This window comes from Amphibalanus amphitrite, unplaced genomic scaffold (assembly GCF_019059575.1).
Source record: "Amphibalanus amphitrite isolate SeventyFive unplaced genomic scaffold, NRLGWU_Aamphi_draft 000100F_arrow, whole genome shotgun sequence".
Taxonomy (NCBI): Eukaryota; Metazoa; Arthropoda; class Thecostraca; order Balanomorpha; family Balanidae; genus Amphibalanus; species Amphibalanus amphitrite.
Genome location: NW_024881595.1, coordinates 361,468 through 381,736, shown reverse-complemented (window position 1 = coordinate 381,736; position 20,269 = coordinate 361,468). Strand labels below are relative to the sequence as shown.

The window sequence follows — 20,269 nt, the reverse complement described above, 5'->3', positions numbered from 1 at the left end:
GATATTATGAAACGGCAAAAGGTCCTTATTTGACGACCATCAATATTGAACCTTGAAATCACACATTATGATTTTTATTACGTCATGTTATTATAATTGTTTCAACATTCAACTTTTAAAGTGAAAAATGTTTAAGCTATTTTCAAATTAATTTAGATAAATTAGCATGATTTGTTAAAAAAAATCAATATCGTTCAGGTCAATCTCTATGGCCTTGGGTTCATTTTAAACATGACGTCATTTCTTAAATGAAAAAAGTTTTTGAGCTCACAAATAGGTAAACCTTGTTAATTACTTGTGGTTTAGCTCGTGGTCTTTGGAGGCAGGTAAATAATCCAAGTATAATGCTATTTCGGGCTACGGCGAGGCGCATCAATTTCGTAATCAATCACAAGACAGCGTTTCATCCGCAATATTTGACGTGCAAAGCTACTGTAGGAAGGTGGGTGAGATTTGTATTGTCGGAGGCATTAATGGCGGTCGTGTTTCATTTGGTGCGCATGCTTTTCCACGTGTAAAGATCATACTTAAAACGAAGCATGGTGAAAATTAAGATTTTACCCAAGATTTTACCTATCAGAAGAGCAATTTTGCAGTCTGAATATTATCCTCCATGCTGTATTGTGGGGGAACAGTGACAAAAAGGCTGAAACAAATGACAACTTTTGACTACACAATTGAATATTGAATAATACAGGTACCTAGTCATAAACCAGGCGTCACACTTCTTTATTTTCGCAACCAAGGAGAGGTGCAATACTCAGAGGCCAGAGAACCAGTGCGCAGCCTGCATCTGTATTGCAAGATGTAGCAACATATAATATGCAATGTAAAATACCTGACTAGGAAAGTAGAAACTTAGAAAGTAATGTACCATGCACATTTAGTGATGTGAGAGTAATGATGTGTTAGGTATCCTTTCTCATTCATCATCATTCTAGCATGCAACTTACTAATCAACAGCCTTTTGTCACAATTCTGCAGCATTGGACTTTTCAGTTTTGTTAGAACTCTGCTTTTTTGTACACATCCTGTTGGCATTTCCTGCAAATTATGTCACATGGAGCGTCTGCAAACCAATATAGGCAAACAGTGTGGGCTCAATGGGTAAATTTATCAGATCCTATAGTGTATTGATGCACATTTGAATAAAGTATGTGATGAAGAAGTGGACTTTCCTCTTAAAAAGATCCATTTGGAGTAGTTGCACACTCACAGTGCACTCAGATGATAACTATTCCGGATTCCCTTTCAGTCTTTCAGTCAGCCTGTAGCCTAAGGAAATCCAAATAGTCAAGGAATTGATGAACTTGAATTATTGTATTGATATTTAGCTGCATAACTTCATGTTCATCAGGACAGAGGAAGAAACAGCAGATTCACACCAGTAATGTACATCACTATTTGGGATCTGTTGAATCAATGGACATATGGATTCTATCTTTTAATTTGAATCTTGCTGATGCTAATGCTGTTTGCTAGTACCTACACAAAATGAGGTGTTGAAACAGAAAAGTGGCTACAAGCCAAATACCTACAGAATCTCATCAGCAATGCCCAGCACATGACTTTCATCCCTGCTCTGCTCAACTGCAGTTACAGATCAAGGAATGGTGGTGGAGCATATCCAGCCTGTTACTATGAGCCTACCTAGCTCTTGCAAGAGCCTTCTAAATGCTTCCAATACAATCCACCATTTACCATGAAGCTACTATTACAACCCACAACAAATTGAGGAATGCCCATGCTTTTGATAAACATGGCTCACTGGTTATCCATCTGAAGGATGATTATTCATAAAGTTTTGTTGGGTTTCAGATATCCAAGATGCCAAGACGTGCTAGTGGCTTTGTCATATTTCGTAAAATCAAAGACCAAGTAGAATATCTGTTGCTCCAAGCCTCCAATGGGGCTCGTCACTGGACACCTCCCAAAGGACACGTGGATCCGGGGGAGGATGACCTGAAGACTGCTCTGCGGGAGACGCAAGAAGAAGCCGGGTTCACACCATCGCAGCTGAAAGTTGTTGATGGGTTTGTGAAAGAAATATCGTACATTGCATGGGGCAACAACAAAGTATCAGCGTACTATTTGGCGGAGCTAATTGATAAAGATGCGGCTGTGATCCTGTCCCATGAACACACTGACTGGAGGTGGGCACCAATAGAAGATGCGTGCAGGCTAGCAAGCTATCCAGCGATGCAAGACGTCCTTCAGCAAGCCCACAGTTTCCTGCGTGAACAAAAATCCGCTCCATAGGTTACGAAGGCCCTATAATAGCTTACATTTCATGCCTATTGGAAAAATCGAACATTTTGAATGTGATGGACTGGACCAATGATAGAGCTTGCGGTCATGCTGTAACTTATTTACTGTATGACGGCTGTGTTGTACTTATGCCCCATCAAAGTGAAAGGTAGTTGTGATTCATTTGCTGATCACTTACATTATTGTTACGATTGCCCTCCAGTTGAGAACGAATAAATATCTCCGAAACAACTTATATTCACAAATGAACGCAAACGGTTTGAACCAGCCAATGCAAACAAGTTATCCACTAATCAGCTTGACCCCGATTGCTGACACTGGCGAGCGTCCCGACCGACCACTTACCCTGTTCAGCCCAAGGGCCCAGAACGAGTGTCCGGATCACTCGCCCGAATCGGTGCCACCCCCAGGTTGCGAGCGTTGGGATCACTCACCACAGAGCCTGGAGCACACCGTCTGACCTGAGCCTTTGTTTGTTTGCTTTGCTGGGTTAGGCTCTTCGGTCAATTTTAACCATTGCAGAGCCGGGAGGATGGAAGGAATTAGGGGGAGACATTGGTCTGGGCGGGCACCCTAGTTAGTTACCGGAGCCGAGCCCGTCCAAATGGATAGGCTTTCCGGCCCCCAAGTACTCACTGCACCCGGCTACAGGTGTGCTCCGATGGGAGCTGCCCGCATGGGATAAAGTTGCCCGTCCAGCCCGGAACAGGAATTTTAGGCGTGGAAGAGAAGGATTTGACTGTCCCGAGAATGGAAATGACGGAACGGTGACCTGAGCCGGGGTCGACCGCTTTATATATCCGGTCCGCTGACTGGTCACCGCGCATGCGCAGCCTGCCCTGAGGCGAGGTTCTGTGTGTCGCTGGCCGCGGCCAGAAGCAGCGGACCCCAGCGAGCCGCGCGATGTCACCAACAGCCGATCGCACAGCCCAACGGATATCAAACACGTGCAACTTAACATGCGTTACAATGCTCCCTCGAAAGAAAAGGCTTTCGTGCCGAAAGAAACACGCATGCGCACACACATGCAAATGAATGTTTTACACAATAGTTGTTAATCGCGAAAGTCAACAAACAAAACGTAAAAAAACTCAACCCGCTACGTTCCCACCCCGGGATTAGGCATCGCTGCTGAGGACACTCAGCCACCGGGGGAAATAGGTGGCGTCCGCCACCTTAGCGTAACCCGCACGGGAAAGGTGGATGCCGTCCGCCGCGAACCACTCGTGGCACTTGTCGACGACCACATGTTGCCGGCGGAACTTCTTCGTCAGGGCCTTGCCCAGCGAGTGAAAGTCCACTTCAGCCGCCACCCCTTTAACCTTCCGTTCCAGTTTGTTGGCGGCAGTTTTCTCCCAGCGGAGCAATCGGTCCACTTGAAAACGTGGCAGCGGTCCCAGGATGAGTGGCCGCCCCTGGTCTTGCACAGCGGTATTGATCACATGTGCGATGGCCGAATCCAGGGGCCCACGCTCGTTGAGGCAGTCATATCCAGTTTTCTGGTCATACACCTCGTTTCCGGAGAACCAGAATATGACCCGGCCGCGCCCGAGACCGGCAGCCGCTGCTGCAGACTCCCAGACCTCGAAGTCGTGCTGGATGGTTTCCGCGGCCCTCTCCCAGGTGTTTCCCTCGCGCGCTCTGTTGAGGATCAGGTCGGTTCCGGCCTTCAGTCCTGCGTCACGAGCGATGGAGCAACCCAGAAGAAGGTGCATCTGATCTCCGGTGGTGGACTGCGATGGAGCGATTGGAGCGTGCGACGACTCCGCCACGCCAAGGTCAGGATCTCCGGACGAAGCTGGTCGCGCCGTTTTCACCGCAGTGGCAGATTCCGCCGCCTGGCTCCGAAGCCAGTCAGAGGCCTCTGCGTCGATTACATCCAGGAGGTCTCCCATGTTTTCTGGTGGGTAAAGGACGCACATGTTAACATGAACAAGATGTACGAGTGCTCTGCAGCTGCGACACGACACTCATGCAACATGCAAAACGAGTATTTACAGTGCAGCAAAACAAACATATGCACGCTCAGTGGTTCAATCAGTATTGGGAATATGAATATGCCCTCCTGATGTTAGTTGCAATCATCTTGTAAACATCGTGGGCGTCTAGGGAACCGACGAGGACGACACCGATCGAGGGGCTCAGGAGCTTGGTCGGCCATGACTGGGTCGCCGGGAGGGACGCCGATTCCCCTAGGAACGCCTCCCAGCATTCCCGGAGAAGGGTTACTCTCAGGATGAGATTGGATGACCGCCTTGAGAACAGGGGGAATGATCCCCTCCTGATCGTCAACGACTGTCTCTGGACTCTCGGAGCCACCCAGCGTCGAACCACTGGTCCAGCTGTGTTGTGGTGGGCCTTTTGTCTTCCACAGCTTGTTGAAGTGCACAACCTTACACCTAGAATACTTCCTCCGCTGAATGCGATAGGTGACAGCAGACCACCTCTGCACTATCCGATATGGACCGTGCCACGGAGACGTTAGTTTTGGACTCTGTCCTTTCTTTCTTTGGCTCCTGAAGAGCCAAACCTCATCGCCCTCTTCAAAACAGTTCCTGACTGGCCTTGAAATTATTACGCTGCTTCATAGCGGCTGCTAAGTGCTAAGGCTTCTAAGTTTATATCTACCTGCCTTCGTATAGTTGGCATCTGGGTGCTCATCTGTACCCATTACCTACCCACTCTTGGTAATTTGCAATCAAATTATTTTGTTATATGATCGACGAATTTCCAATGCATTGTGGACCATGTGCTTGCAGTCGCGCTAAGCGATTCAGAACATGAATCGCGTGAATAAATTGATTTAAAACATACTTTCTGCTTGCTGTTCGTTTTATTACCGGATTTTAGCCTATGAGGAAAATGAGATGTCAATGATACTGTGATAAGTGAGGCTTAAGATGCCATACGAAATACCTTTTGAATACCATCCAGAGCCATTGGGACGCACGCTACCGAAGCTTTATGCTCTACCCTGCCGGCGTAGCCACTGGGCTTAGATGATTGCTAAATGCTAAGTCTAGTTTTTTTATCAGACCATCGACCAACGACTAAAGGACAAATAAAGTCGGGTGAGTAAAACAGAACGGGAACATAACCTAACACTTCCTAACCCCAAAGAGCTGTCTTTGTGGATTGAAACCTGTGCCAATGATGTGTTACAGAGTGACCCATACACCATCGGTTGGACCCGCCTACGTCCCAACAAGTGCTGCCAGATCGGGTGTTGCCAGTCCCAGACACATGGCCACCGACAAACGACCCCAGTTCGGAAACCGGACGCTGGACAACCCTGACGACGTCTTCAAGCACAATGCGTGGTAAGCGGTGCGCGAGTTGTGAAATGTTCATAGCTCAGATGGACCATCATCGTAAGGGACTTGAGATGACGTTCAACACTGCTCAGTTGTGCTCATGGATGACAAAAATGGCATGTCGGGAATTCCATTGCACTGTCTCGCTGATAAACATAGGATCTCCGTTCAGTCATCTGAGGCCTATTTTGTAATGCTAACTACACCGCAGTGTCCAGCCGTCATTGCTGTTTCTGCCTCCGTGCAGGGATAACGTGGAGTGGGGCCCGGAACAGGAGAGCGAGGCCCGGCAGAAGGTGGAACAGAACGCCAGCGTGAAGGCGGACCGGGAGAAGGCGGAGCGGCTGGTCGGCGCGCCCAACACCTACTGGGACGCCTTCTACGACCAGCACGATAACAAGTGAGGCGCGGAGTGGCGGCGTACTCACATACGGTCTAGGGATCTATATTTCAGCTCACAAACAAATTGACCAAGTCACCCATCATTTACCGAAGCGAAGGCGAGGCAAGGAGTTTTGAGATTAATGGTCAGCCGTTGTGATGGTCTGGAAGCGTACACAATACCGAATGCTAATGGTATCTACTCCTGTTTCACAGATTCTTCAAAGACAGGAACTGGCTGTTCACGGAGTTTCCCGAACTAGGAGAGCCCAGTGATACATCACAGCCACTCCCAGAGGTAAGTTAGACGTCGTGTTGAGGGACTTATCACAGCACCTGATGTAGGACTGCAGTATGTCTATGTAGTAAGGAACACTGCATAACGCCGCCATGGAGTGCGATTATACCAATCCGCAGTACCTAACACATAAAAAGCAGCAACAGTTAGATGCCCTAGATGATGCAGTCATAAGATGGACGCCTACGCTATTTTTACCGCATACCTATATAAAGTGACGACTGAAGAAGCGACGGACGTTGTTCCTCAGAGCTACACGATGACTGCCTCCTCTTCCCGCCCGCAGACCCCCAGCGAGCCGTACCCGGGCTGGCAGGCGCGCCGCCGCGTCTGGGAGGTGGGCTGCGGCGTCGGCAACACCGTCTTCCCGCTGCTAGAGACCAACAGCGACCCGCACCTGTTCGTCTACGGCAGCGACTTCTCCGAGTCGGCCGTCAAGATCGTCCGGCAGACACCGCAGTACGACCCTCAGAGGTAAGTACGGATTAACAGGCAGAAGTAGCAGATGTAAGTGGACGACAGCTGGCAGAGGTCGGTCAACAACCGGAGCTCAGTGAAAGACCCGTGAGGTCAGCTTGTGAATCATAGGTTAGAGATGAGGTCATCCTCAGTATAATCCCAAAGGTCGTGCGTACTTCGTAGGGCACGACTTTTCGAGTAGACTTGAAGTGACGAGTACACCACCTCGCCCCTTATGACGCCACACACTACTCTTTTAGACGTCATAGGGTCGTGTGGATATCTGAAATCTACCCTCTGACGCCCGCTTCTTGCGCCCTGCCTTCAGGTGTCACGCATTTGTGATGGACGTGTCGGACGAGCAGGCTGAAGTGCCGTTCCCAGAGTCCAGTCTGGATCTGATCGTGCTCATATTCGTCCTGTCGGCACTGCATCCGTCACGGTGAGTGGCTCTGAACGGTGGACGGAGGTTGCTGCAAGCAGAATTGTGGCTAAGAGATGTTGAAAACGGAGATGAATACTGCAAGGTTGGTAAAGCCCATTTGACATGGCTTTTCTTGGTTGGAACTGTGTGTTTGAACGATGCATTTATGTTCAGATTACGAGTTTTCAATTTCACCGTCTTCATCTGTTCAATCTCTTTGATGGCAGTGAGGCCAAAAGCTGGCGGTTGGTCCTCGCTGCTGGTCCTCGTCCTATCTGATGCCACCCGCCTGATTCACACGACTGATCGTCGACCTCTCTCTCTCCAGTCACGAGCCCACTGTGCGGCGACTGGCGCGGTTCCTCCGACCCGGAGGTATGATTCTGTTCCGCGACTACGGCCGCTATGACATGGCTCAGCTGCGCTTCAAGCCGGGACGATGCCTCGAGGACAACCTGTACGCCCGGGGTGACGGCACGCTCGTCTACTTCTTCACACAAGGTGAGTCGGTGGAGTGGTGAGACGCTTACAGGATACCGCGACTGGTGCGAGTGTTTGATTGGGAAGTTTAGGTCACACAAGCCAGCTCTTATTCGGAATGAGAGCGTCATATCTGTATCGTAGCTGCCAGCTCGTCTCAGGCATGTCTCGGAACGTTTTAGGAATTATGCACAATTACTGTGCTTTATCACATCTGGGCCCTGCTTCCAATCCTTTCATCGTGCACCCGTGAACAAATCATGCTCAGTATACCAAATACATAGGTCCTCGTTTGACGCACCAGTGCCTTTCTCCCGTTTCCCAGAGGAGCTGCGGCGCATATTCACGGGCGCCGGTCTGGAGGAGGTTCAAAACCTGGTCGATCGTCGACTTCAGGTCAACCGGGGCCGGCAGCTGAAGATGTACCGCGTATGGAACCAGTGCAAGTACCGAAAGCCGCTGGAGTCCCCGCCGATGGAGGAGGGCAGATAACGCTGGAGGGGTGGAGGGGTCTTATGCTGAGGTGGGGATAGGTCGGGGTGGGGCGGGGGAAGGTTGTGTGCATTTGCAAAATACACATCCAAGGGGAATAATGGATGCTTTGGTGCATGGATGAGTTTACTAGGAGGGATGACCAAGCTGTCACGTAGAATACTGTGCTACCGTAGACTCTGGGAACCTCAGAAAGAATCGCCATGGGCCGAGAAATCACACCTGATAACGCCATTCTGACAAATTTCCTGTCACGACACACAGGCAATATGTTGCCGAATAGACGTACGAGAGAAAACGGTCCCACTGACGGCTCAAACCGAGCGGGAAGTCAATGACACGCAAGGGCTGCGATATTATTCTGTATAATGGCATAAGGTTAACGACACCTTGACCTCGTCGACAAAGGCCATTTGGGCGATATTCTGAAAGGCGGTACTAGCTATTTTCCTTTTCAGAGCGTGCTTTACCGAAAATTGTTGCACGGGTAGGGCGGAACGAATGATGGTTAGGTATTTTGCAACTGTGGCCACTTTTCTGTCATGTATTAATTTTTAAACCTAATCAAAGCCAGATGAACTTCGGGATACTCTACTTTTATTAGCGCACTGAGATGAAATGGATGGTGTTTAAATCGACATCGTAAATTTATAACGCCAAGTTGACTGTTGGAATGAGATGTCTATTGACAGGTGACCGGATTGAGTTCAGGTTCGAAATATAGCGCAAGATGGAACCAGCGGTAAACTAGCATGAATGATGGGCACACTTACGTTGCACAATGCATTGCACAATCATACAAAAATGTGAAAAATGATGTAAAATCCATCTCAAACGGCACGTGTTCACAGCACAGCCTATCGTCAAACAACGACTGAGACCAGCATCCGACCCCACGGATCTTAACCTGCGCTAATCTCACAGTACCAACACATCACCCCCGCCGCCCAAGCTCCGCCCCGCCTCCGTGACCTGCACAGGGGTCACGGCACCGGAGCTCCGCCCCCTTTGCTGACGTCACGACGCACCTCCGCCGCAGGCTATCAGATCGCCATAGTAGGCGGTGATGGTCTTGATTTTTCCGTTGAGCAGGTTTTGCTCGATTTCTACTTGACCGCCAGGCCCGGCCAGCTCCGTTAGCTGGCGGGAGGGGGGAGGGGCAGAAAGAGGGTCAGAGGTGCTGATGGTTACCGAGTGGGCAGTTGTCTAACTAACGAAATGCTACAATAATTCAACTCGCAGTCTTGGCATCTACATATGTATGTGGATTTTGATGACGATTAATACCGACCGGTCGTGTGCGAGAGCAAAAACTATGGGTTTGTTCCCGTCGCTCCTCTAACCTCCTCCAAGCTCCTCTAACCTCCTCTCGTTTCAAAAAATCGTTCCCGTCGCTCCTCCAAGCTCCTCCAAGCTCATCTTGATTTCACATCTCACCACCACTATTTGCCTCCTCCCTCATCCCAAACGAAAGTTGGTTTTTTGGAGGAGGCTCTTGCGTAGACATATTTGGCGCACGTAATACAAATGTGAATTGTTTATAAATGAGATTTGAGGGAAGTGGAAATGATTTTAGTGATTGATGACGATTGGATATCTTTAAATAGTAATGTTTGATATTAATCTAAGGTTATTTTATTAGAAAGCGATTATTATCTCTTGATTTATGTTTGCGCGCCATAAATCGCCGACCGTTACAGCACGCAAACAGCTGATTTCCTCGCGAAAATGTTCCCGTGGCTCCTCTGAAACGGCTCTCCTCCAAGCTCATCCAACCTCATCCGAGATTTTTTTGGGAGGAGCGACGGGAACAGACCCTATGTATACCTACGCCTTTCAGCATTGACCTACCACCCGACCCAGCCAGGTCAAAACGTAGCAGAGCGTGGTTTCGATCCACGGACCTCTGGGTTATGGGCCCAGCACGCTTCCACTGCGCCACTCTGCTCCACGACTTTATCCGCCCCTAATCCACATGACTTCAATCGCCGCGCGAGGTCCGCCCCCAACTATTACGTCATGGCAGCGGAGTGACGCAATCACGCGGTCGATAGCAGACCTGCGACGCACCACGCTCCGGCAGGGCACGGCACTAATGAATGGATAAATCGATGAATGGATGAATGGGGAACTCACACAGCCAGCTAATGATAAGCCGACCAAAAGAGCGTCGGGGACAGAAGGCATTAATCCCGACTCCGGCAAGAGAGACCCATTGAGTCATACTAACCCGGCAGGCGGTGGGCCTACCAGCCACCTTCCGCGCGGTGGGGGGGGGGGGCACTTTTTTGCCCCCCCCCCGTATCTCCGAAACTACTGGACGGATCCGGAAAATTCAAACGGCGTTCGATAGCCCTGTCAAATTTGTCGAGGAAAACCAAATTTCATTGACCTCGGGGTCACCGATGACGTCACAGGTCAGGTCAAAGATAAAATGTTTCACCGTTCACGGGGCTTCTAGGGAAAGCGCTATAACACCGAGTAAAACGCACTTTGTCGAAAATCAGCGATAAGGCGTCAGTTGTCTAGTACATATGTTGCTATTAGAGGTCACTGGTCATACCAGGTCAGGTCACAGGTCAGGTCACCAAAGGTCACCAAGGGTCACCACATGAGCCCAACTTTACCAAGGTTATGCGATGCATGTTTTATGGCCAGTTTTTCATTTCCAACTCAATGGTGTTGGTTATAAGACCATCAGGTACGGTTTAGGTCACTTTCTGGTGGAGGTCAGGTCAAGGTCAGGTCAAAAAAGGTCAAATTTCAAACTTGATATTTTTGCATAAAATGGGTATCGATTCGATGCAGCTCGTCACGGGGAGTCTGATGGTGGTCTTTGTTTTGCGCTACGAGGTCTAGAATTGCAAAAAATTGAGTTTGAAAATTTGACGTCATCAATTTTGAACAGTTTTTTCGCTATAACTTGGCCAAAAAAAGAGGTATCGATCTCAAATTTGGTATGTAGATAGAAGGCGGTAGGGGCTATCACATATATTCCGGTTTTTTCGAAATTCAAAAAACTTTTTGGATTTTTTGGCTATTATATTCAAAAAATCTATTTTTTTTTATTTTTGGGGGTCAAAATCCAAAAAATTCGAAAAACCGAAATAGCAGTTTTGTAGCCCTTTTAATTCAACACCTTTTATGTTGGAAACATTTTTCTGTATCTCTAAAGCTGTAGGCCTGACAGCTCTTCCCGCGAAACCTTTTTTTGGGTCGAAAATGGCAAAAATGACGTCACTCTGACGTCATTAGCGGCCAACCTATCATAGCCTTTGGAAAAATTTTTGGTCACCTTGTGCGCTAGCTGCTGCCGGGAGGGTACTGAAAGTTTGGTGACGATCGGCGCAGCGGTTCTCGAGATATATCGAAAAAACTAAAGGGGGGGCAAAAAATGCCCCCCCCACCGCCTGGAAGGCTAAACTAGCCCAGCGCAACATTACAAGCCTCAGTCCTCGTTTCCCCTCTTCCCATGCCTCCCTTACTGTCCCACCATAAAGCCTGAAACAGACTTTCCGCAGTCAGGAAATCGCATGCGAGAGTCTATTCAAATCCATCATCTCACGCTCGCATCAATCGCACGCACCTGCCTTATGCGATGATGCGGGAAGGATTATAATGTATTTGAATAGGCCCTCGCATGCGATTTCCTGGCTGGGGAAAGAGTCTGTTTGAGCCTTAAGACCAGTCGGGTCGGGTCGGGCCGTGTCAGGCCGGGTCGGGCCTCTCACCTGGTGGACGTTGGCGTTACGCGGCGCCAGCACGGCGATGTTTTCTGTGATGTTGCGGGCGGCACTCATCATCTGCCGGCCGTCCACGGTGCCGTCCAGACGGAACATATCGTACACGGGCGCGTCACAGTACAGCGGACCTGGCGGGCGATGAGACGAGAGGTCACTAACGGTGGTGAGGGTGGCAATGACAGAGCCTAGAGGGTTGCGTAATACGTATCATCCGTGGGGTTACACTGAGCACACAAGATAAAAGTGTGCACATTGGTTTATTAGGATAAGTCTTCATGTAAGTTAAGAAACGCAAAAAAAAAATACAAATAACGTATAAGGAAAATAAAATAAAATAAATGAATAACTAGAAAGTAACGCGGGCACAATTTGTCCGCTCCCGAACCAGCGTCAGCGGAATCGATCTCTAAAACGCCGTGTCACCAATTTCTACCGCTACCCTACCGCCGTTACCGCTACCCCTAAATTTCCAGCCGCTATCTCCCCGACCTCTCTCGCCCGCAGTTGTCCCTCTCTCGGGGTTCCCAGCCCCACCCCCGGTATGTCACCTACCTCCCCAGGGCGGCGACAGGAACACCGCGTCGGCCCGGAGTCGCGGCGCCAGCTGGAAAAAGTCGCCCACCAGAAACTCTATCCTGTCCTGGACTCCATAGACGGCTGCGTTGTGCCGGGCCAACGCCAGCTGTTCTGGATCTATGTCCACGGCGATTACTGTCGAACGAGACAACGCAACAGGGTCACAGGAGGTCAACAGAGGTCAAAGGGGCATGGCTGGGTCACGGAGGATCAGAGAGGTTACGTGGCCAAACTGAACAACGATGGGTAAGTGAGACAGCCTGGCCCAGTTGGTAGAGCTTTGGAATCCCGTGGTCCGGGTTCGAGTCGCTCCGGCGCTCGATATTGTATGACTTGAGCCAGTTGATAGACAGGCCGTGTCCAGCTTTGATGGGCACGCTTAAATTTGACATCTAGGAATTGCCCGATCGGAGGAGGGGTCGGGACCCACACAAGCTCTGCTTAGGGAGCGGTGGCGCCACCGTCGTCCCGGTCGGTCGAGTGTGCGAGTCCTGGCTGCCAGTACCACTCGACAGTCACTGCCGACACTGCCTCGGGCGTCCACTAACCTCTCTCGCACGTGTTGGCAAACTGGATGGCGTTGCCGCCGGCGCCGCAGAAGGCGTCAACGATGACGTCCGCGCGACACCGGTCGGCCAGGTGCCGGGCGATCTGCTCGGGGGTCACCGAGAACCAGCTGGCGCCGCTCAGACGAATACCCTCGTCAAATCTGTTGAATGGAGGGAAGAGGGTCAGAAGAACACTCGCGTCAAATTTGACGACAGGAGGGGGCCAAATTTGAACTACGAAATGACGCCTGTTTCCAGTAGATAGGCCGCGGGTGCGCGACTGCCTATGAGCCGTGAAGTGACTTGACGAAACATCAATGCAAGCAATGGAAAGTATGTGCAAACTAAGCACGGGTGCACTAACCTCCGCCAATCACCAGCATCTGAATACTTATGCTTCCCTTATCTCAACCCAAACGCGGCGACTGCAGCACTCGATACAATAGCACATCACCGAGCCCCACCTGGAGAAGAGCCGGTAGCGCTGATACCAGTACTTCTGCAGTTCGGTCGACGTTCTCATCTCCTCTGGCATCGGCTGGGCCGGGCGAGAGCGTTTGGAGCCCGCTCTCTTCCCGCCCCTACCCCGGCCTCTGTCCCGGGAGGGGGCCGATCGTCGACTATCACTGGCAGAGGCGGGGGCAGGGATGGGGGTGGTTGTGTCTCCGGCTGTCTCTGGAGTCGGGGAGACAGCGGAGACCACAGCAGGTGACTCTGAGACATCAGTGGATGGACCGGAGCTGTTCGAATCCGTGTTCGATGTCCCATTTGGAAGGCCGGACGGTTGGTCGGCAGTAGATGACTCTGAGGTCGGTTCGGCAGCCGGCGCAGCGTCATCTTGAAACCTCTTCAACAGGTTCTGTGTCTGAAACGAGCATGTGGTATTGATATAAGTGACAATAAACAAGAAAGAAAGAAAGAAGTTAGCGCTCGACCAGAGAAAGAACGGCGTTTTTATCATACCGCTTAGTGTAATGCGCTAACGTCTCACAGACATTCAAATATGCGAGATGTGATCGCGAAAAAGACACAAAAATTACTTCAATGGAACCTACCCGTTTCAAGAGATCATCATGTTTGAAGGCCGTTTTGGTCATATTCAGCGAGCGGGTCTTCTGCTTCAGTCGCTTCTGTCGGTAGATGACGTGTGCGGCCTTTGGTCTTGTGTCGTCATCAGCGGGCGGAGCGTGACAGAATCCCAGCATGGTCAGAGCACCTTCGGCGTGTGACAGCGTTCCCGGCCCACTGCCAATGGCGGACGTAAGGGTTTATGCGTGAGGGACAGTAAATCCTAATGATATCATTCCAGCCAATCGCATAACGAAAACTACGATATAACTAGTAGGATACACGAAACACCACACGTCAACAAAGCACAAATATGGCTACAGGTAGCTGATAGAATGCCACAAAACCAAGCTGTAATTGGTAACATAGTAAATACGATGAACATACGAGAGCGTCGGTTCCTCCTCCTCTTCCTCATGGTCCTCTCTTGCTTTGCCGTCCTCCTTTTCTTTTTCCGGTTGTGCCGCGGCATCATCCCCGAGTTGAACCGTAGAACCATTTACTTCGTTCCCAATGACGTCAGAACCTGCCGTGACGGTCGGATCCTGCTGCTGTTGGGGCTCAGGTTCAGATGCCAGCTGCTGCAGCAGGGCGCCCACACTGTTCAGCTTCATCTCTCTGAGAAATATAATGGAAGAAGAGGCTGACGTCAGCAGGCGCGTGCGGCATGACGTATGTATAAACAGAAACAGAACCCTATATGCCCATGTCGCCGACACCTTCAAATAGTCGATCTCCGTAATAAAATAGCAATAAAAGTTACTGAACTGCATCCTATAGCGAAGCAAACATCTCTGCCTTTGCTGTGTTACAGGTGAATTTAATATAAAATGACAAAAAGAAAACCTGCAATATTTTGCAGTTGTCTATCATATCAATTACCACGTTAATCACATGCATATTTCATTTTCATATCACATGCATATGTAATATTACTTGGCCTTTCTAGAAGACATGTTCTTTTTCTTCTTTCCGCTACTCTTCAGTTCCTTTTCCTGCTGTCCGGTATTTTCCACTGCCACATCGTTCGTCATCCCATCCTGAGGCATCTTTTGCACACTCACTCCGTCCTTCACGTCATCCACTCCGTTCTTTGGGTCTGTGCCCGACCCAGCATTAGCCTCGTTCCCCGCCGTCTCTACCCCCGTCGTTTCCGTCTCTTTGCCCCAGCCGTCGGTGAAAGACGCCATCATCTGGTTGTAAACCTCCTGATAGTGCTGTTGCCACAACTCATCCCAGTTGAACTGCTGTGGTTCACTCTTTACGGCGTCAGGACCAGACTCATTCTCGACGTCTGCCTGATCGCCCTCCTGACAGTCTTCAGCTGTAGACAGACTGGGACCAGGAGTGGGTTTAGTTCCGTCCTGTCCATCGCCCAAGCCTGACGTTGAGTGCGGTTCATCAGAGGCCGAGGCTGGCACACCGACCTGATCCTCGCACATGGCACCCGATGTTCGCTCGGTGCTGGACAGTCGATCCTCAGTCACACCCGAGCTGACGTCCCCTGTTGTGGGATCCGCTGTGTCAGTAGAACTGGCGGCGGCGGAGTCGGCGACGGCATCGGAGTCGTGACCGGCAGTGTCCTGAGTGCCCTCCAGGTAGGCAGGGTCGATGTAGTCGCGGTACTTCTCCGTCCACGTGCGGAGTACCTCGGCCTCGCCACAGGCGGCCCAGTGTTGCTCCCAGGCGCGCTGGAGATCGGCAGAGCCGGGCCGCGGCTCACACACCTGTGGTCACAGGATCGTGTAAGAATATTACAGAATGATGAGCAGACTCACAAATTGTCCGAACGACACTAGCTACCAGCTTTACCAGAAGGGGTCTACTGCTGCAAGAGTTGCCAAAATATGAAGCATTGCTAATCGAAATGCATGCAACATAAATTCGCGACACATCCGGTGACCGATAGTCCAGAATAGAGAAACCTATTTGCGCCACAACTCATCAACACGGCAGCAAATCCTTTTTCTTTCGCCCCCATCCCCGATCGTTTCCCCATCACACCTCGTTTTCCCAACCATCCCAGTGCCATACCTGCCACTCTAGACTAGGCTCGCCCCGACCACCGCCGTAGTCGCACCGCAGCCACTCCAGGCCGCCCGGCGATGGGACGCTCTCCTCCGTCTGATCCGTCACCTCCGAGGAGCCCGACACCGCCGAGCGGGGTGACGTCACACACGCGTCCATCTCCAGTGATGTCACAGATACATGGTGTGATGTCACAGCAGCAGGTGCTGGAGGCGGGGCCTCACTGGCAGTGGCCACCCATTCCTCCTAGTAGGAAGTGGAATAGAAAGGTGATACCCTATGGATTTGCAGCATTATATAAATCATTGGCTCAATTTATGTGGAAATGTAAGGTTTCAGGCCCATCACAAATACATTGAATAACTACAAAATAGGTACATACTACATAACTTTATGCTGGGGATTAGTGTTTAATCAGTTAGGTCAACATATAAAAAAAGAGTAAAATTTAAAGTTTCAATAGAATATCTCTAATAGCCATTAGAGCTCCTGATAATATCAATAGTGTAAACATACATCATAGACAGATTAAGCACAATTAAAGGTCATAAAATGTTACTTGTCTCTTACACAACCAAATGAGTTCCAGTCAGCCACCCACCTCATCAATATCAATTGCTTGGCGGTTGGTGAATGAAAGGGGCAGGCCCATGGCCCTCATTGCCTCAATATCCTGGACAAATTCTTCACTATACTCCTGTAGGGGTGCCTGGTAAAGCTCCATCGGCCTGCCTTTGATGCCTGTAGCACTTCCAGTATGATCATCAGCATCAGCAGCATCATCCTTCCCAGGTGAGCAGTCATTTGGATCACAGGGCACCATGCTGTCTGCCTCCTCACCCATCCTCAGGTATCGCCAGTCACTGCTCAGAAAAGAAGAGGAAATAGTGAGTAATTTAATGTGATTTATTTCCACGTCTATAACTAAAAGCCAATATATTACAATGTAAAATAACAAGGATTTTATCACATCAGTAGGCGGAACTATGGTCAAGCGTACCCATTTTCGGGAACGCATTTTCGTTCCCATGTTTGGGAACGATAAACCCAAATATGGGAACGCCATGTAGGCATTATTTAAAACAAGAAAAAGAACCGTTAAATGACGTCCAAAAAATATAAAACGATCGTGAACCACCTGATATTTGTCTCAATATTGTTGGGAAAGAGTTTGATATTGTAAGGCCCATCGTAGTTTCAAATCGTTCCCCTATTTCTAACGCAGTCCATCATCCGGGCCGCGAGCCCAAATTTGGGAACGCTCTCGTACACTGGCGCTGCAAGCGTTCCTTATTATGGGAACGGCGTACCCAAAATTGGGAACGATTTCACCGACGCCTTTCAGGGGCTCTTTTCATTAACAAGCATCACGTCCAACGCCGCAAATTATTGTTAACGCAACAATCATCAGATGACCTTTCCGGCAAGACCGTCGCATGTTTCGCCCGGTCTTCTGCGCTTTTATTCCCGTCGATCTCGCAGCGGGCACGCCCCCCTCTGCAGGATTACGTAATTCACAACGCTCAGCGATGTTCAACAAGGTCTTCCATACCTATATCCACCGTCCGCGCCGAGGGAGGAGACATGTCAAGCACCTGTCTGTTTATCACCGATAGTTGACGAGCACAAGGAAGTATCCAAAAATGGGAACGCTGAATATGTTATATCCTCAAAACACCTAGTCCCAATGAAAATCTAGTTTTTTCCTTTCTTGATGAGTGTAAGTGGCAAAAGGCCTGGTAGGATGGGCACGAGGAATGATCGAAATCAGCATAAAAATTATAAATAAGCCACACAGAGCGACCTATATAAGAGAAATTCCCCCAAAACGATCACGCTTAGAAACACGGAAGACAAAAACCACGCTCATGACGCTCCTTATAAAACAACTCTAAACAGCTAGCATCCAAATAAAATATGTCTATCTGGGATGATATAATACAGCTGAATAATTCTAAACCACGGAAACTGAGTTTACAACAGTAGTTCGGTAAAATCACTGACGTTCCATGCGGTCGTGCGCCCCGACACCAAATGTCACCAATATTACCCCCGGACTGTCCGCGTGTTCGCTTGCATATGTCAGCATCTAGTTTCGCTAGTATGAAACTTCATAACCAGGCGAAAATTATTATACTTGACCTCAAAATGTAAAAAACGCTTCATTTTCCTTAAAATTGCAAGTTAAATGTAGTATAACCCATGTTTTCACTATTCCGTCATTTCAAAAAATCATTAAAAATATCATTTGACGGTCAATTTCCTTGTGCAACGGTCAGATTAAAGATAATTTTATAGAGACTTAGTAGATACTTAAATTAGCGTGCACTTTTTTGAGACGTGATGCACTAATGAGTTTTAGTGGGCGAACGGCCGAAAAATTACCTTCCGTTCCCATAAATGGGAACGCCCGTTCCCATATTTGGGAACTTCGTTCCTAAAAATGGGAACGTTCCTATATTTGGGTACTCATGACCATAGTTCCACCTACTGACATGTGCATGATACAAATGCAAAAATGATAAATAGGCCTAACTTGACAGAAGTTTTTGCATTTATTTGATCATATTTAGACATAACCATGATCTTTTCTATTGTAGGCCTGTTAACCCGCGCACCGACGGGGGTCTGCGCCAACTTAGTATCGACGGGGGGGGGGGGGCGGATGACCGCCCCCCCCCTGAGATCTCGAGAACGAAGCAAGATAGCGACAAGCGGTAAACGGCATCGGATACGCACGGTCAAGATCTACAATTTTTACTAAGGTCATTTTCAGGTCAGGTCAAAGATGACGTCACAGGGGTCGAAAAAGTCAAAATGGCGGCGCTGAATATGGAGAGAGTTTTTCTCGAATAACTTTCGAATTAGTCAAGATAGGAACAAACTAAGGGCATCATCGTGATCCTCTCGTCAATCCGCATCGAATGATATATATGTTGACCTCGAAAGGTCAAGGTCAAAGGTTGACCTCAGGTCACGTGACCTCGAGGTCATCATGTATATCATTCGATGCGTCTTGACGAGCTGAACACAATGAGACCATCCACGCGTCTGTATCTTGTTCCTGTACGGAGTTATTGGCCAAAAACCTTTGGTGACCTTTGATGACGTCACATGACCTCACAGCTGCCCAACAGCAAAACAGACCTCAAGGTAGTGAAGGTTGATCGTATATGAAGTCATGTATGGTATATGGGGCCATTCCGACCCGTTTTAGTGGTAAAAACAGGGAGTTGATTTTTCCCCCATTGACTTATAATGGGGAGGTCGCGAAATTGACCTGACCTTAGGTCACCGATATCAAAATTCCGAGATATACAAATTGTAGCTACTAATGGCCTAATAACATCCTGCAACTTTCAAAGGCCTCCGACATCTACTGTAGCTCTGGCACGGTGACAAAGTTGCAAAAAAGTGACTTGAGGTTGGGTCATTCAAAGTGACCTGGTGACCTGACCTTGAAAGGTAGGAGGTTCAAACTTGCACACCATGTGTAAAATTGATAAGGGAATAGTCATACCAAATTTCGCGGCGCTCCCGCTATTCGCGAAAAACCTCAGGGGGGCGGATATCCGCCCCCCCGTCGGTGCGCGGGTTAAAGGCTAAATAAGTGATTGCATAGTTGCCCCATGGGTGAAACCTGTCAAAAAGTTCTGAGCTTCTATTCTAGACCTTTCTGACCTAAGTCCTACCTTAAAAACTGGCGAGATAGAAAACAGATATTCTTTGTCTCAGACTTCTTCTCTCCCACATAAAATATTCCCGCCAGTTCTTCCCAGTGTCCTGGCATGTCTGACAATTAGACATTCAAATGAGCTGAGAAAAAATAACAGATGAGGGTCAAGAAGAGCACAAAGGACGGTTAGTCTATATAGGGCCTTGGACGGTTAGGTGCTCAAACAAACACCGAATACATTTACAAGTAGGCACCAGCAAGGCTATATAAACCGGCACCAGTGCAATGCATGCGTGACACGCCTCGTAGGCAATTATGTGCAATTGCAGAAATTGAAGCTTATGAATCTTTATCAATATGGATTCTGACTTCTGAGCCTCTTTTTGCACATCATATCATTGTAATGAGCACAGACAAGCCTTATCCTCATCAACACACACACACATACACGTGATATAAAGAGGGCCTTGCACACGTGTTTCGGGACAAACATTCAGCATAAAACGTTCGCTTC

At 49.0% G+C, this 20,269-nt stretch overlaps 2 protein-coding genes and 1 non-coding gene across 9 annotated transcripts; 1 reads left to right on the top strand and 2 right to left on the bottom strand.

Moving 5' to 3' along the window:
• The first annotated feature begins 290 nt into the window (after window positions 1-290).
• Window positions 291-8,217, top strand: LOC122380523 (tRNA N(3)-methylcytidine methyltransferase METTL2-like). 5 transcript variants are annotated; one of them, XM_043363733.1, is made up of 8 exons: window positions 291-442; window positions 5,433-5,588; window positions 5,830-5,982; window positions 6,180-6,261; window positions 6,548-6,735; window positions 7,049-7,162; window positions 7,473-7,645; window positions 7,950-8,217. In XM_043363733.1, the coding sequence occupies exons 1-8, from the start codon at window positions 345-347 to the stop codon at window positions 8,114-8,116; spliced, it is 1,131 nt and encodes a 376-aa protein (XP_043219668.1). In that variant the 5' UTR covers window positions 291-344; the 3' UTR covers window positions 8,117-8,217. The 5 variants fall into 5 exon arrangements, with proteins under 5 accessions (XP_043219668.1, XP_043219672.1, XP_043219669.1 ...); XM_043363737.1 differs by having other exon boundaries at window positions 308-326; XM_043363734.1 differs by lacking the exon at window positions 291-442 and adding an exon at window positions 478-697.
• On the bottom strand, window positions 2,486-20,259 carry LOC122380522 (trimethylguanosine synthase-like). 3 transcript variants are annotated; one of them, XM_043363732.1, is made up of 13 exons: window positions 20,204-20,259; window positions 19,772-19,895; window positions 16,681-16,942; window positions 16,086-16,325; window positions 14,988-15,778; window positions 14,439-14,669; window positions 14,039-14,228; window positions 13,448-13,848; window positions 12,984-13,144; window positions 12,412-12,570; window positions 11,848-11,987; window positions 9,145-9,256; window positions 2,486-4,168 (listed from the first exon to the last, which is right to left on the bottom strand). In XM_043363732.1, exons 2-13 carry the CDS (start codon window positions 19,867-19,869, stop codon window positions 3,387-3,389), a joined length of 3,567 nt encoding a protein of 1,188 aa, XP_043219667.1. In that variant the 5' UTR covers window positions 19,870-19,895; window positions 20,204-20,259; the 3' UTR covers window positions 2,486-3,386. The 3 variants fall into 3 exon arrangements, with proteins under 3 accessions (XP_043219667.1, XP_043219665.1, XP_043219666.1); XM_043363730.1 differs by lacking the exon at window positions 20,204-20,259 and adding an exon at window positions 20,171-20,198; XM_043363731.1 differs by lacking the exon at window positions 20,204-20,259 and adding an exon at window positions 20,125-20,170.
• On the bottom strand, window positions 9,993-10,064 carry Trnam-cau. Its single transcript has one exon. It is a non-coding gene; the product is annotated as a tRNA-Met (tRNA).
• Window positions 20,260-20,269: the final 10 nt, after the last annotated feature.

What these genes read in the sequence shown, in the direction of transcription:
- LOC122380523 (XM_043363733.1), top strand. Translation starts at nt 345, where the DNA reads ATGCTATTTCGGGCTACGGCGAGGCGCATCAATTTCGTAATCAATCAC. An exon ending in CATCACAGCCACTCCCAGAG is followed by an intron (nt 6,262 to 6,547) that starts GTAAGTTAGACG and finishes TCCCGCCCGCAG; the next exon opens with ACCCCCAGCGAGCCGTACCC. An exon ending in TCGGCACTGCATCCGTCACG is followed by an intron (nt 7,163 to 7,472) that starts GTGAGTGGCTCT and finishes CTCTCTCTCCAG; the next exon opens with TCACGAGCCCACTGTGCGGC.
- LOC122380522 (XM_043363732.1), bottom strand. Translation starts at nt 19,869, where the DNA reads ATGCCAGGACACTGGGAAGAACTGGCGGGAATATTTTATGTGGGAGAG. An exon ending in CTATCTCGCCAGTTTTTAAG is followed by an intron (nt 16,943 to 19,771) that starts GTAGGACTTAGG and finishes TTTTCTGAGCAG; the next exon opens with TGACTGGCGATACCTGAGGA. An exon ending in TCTGATAGCCTGCGGCGGAG is followed by an intron (nt 4,169 to 9,144) that starts GTGCGTCGTGAC and finishes TTTACCCACCAG; the next exon opens with AAAACATGGGAGACCTCCTG.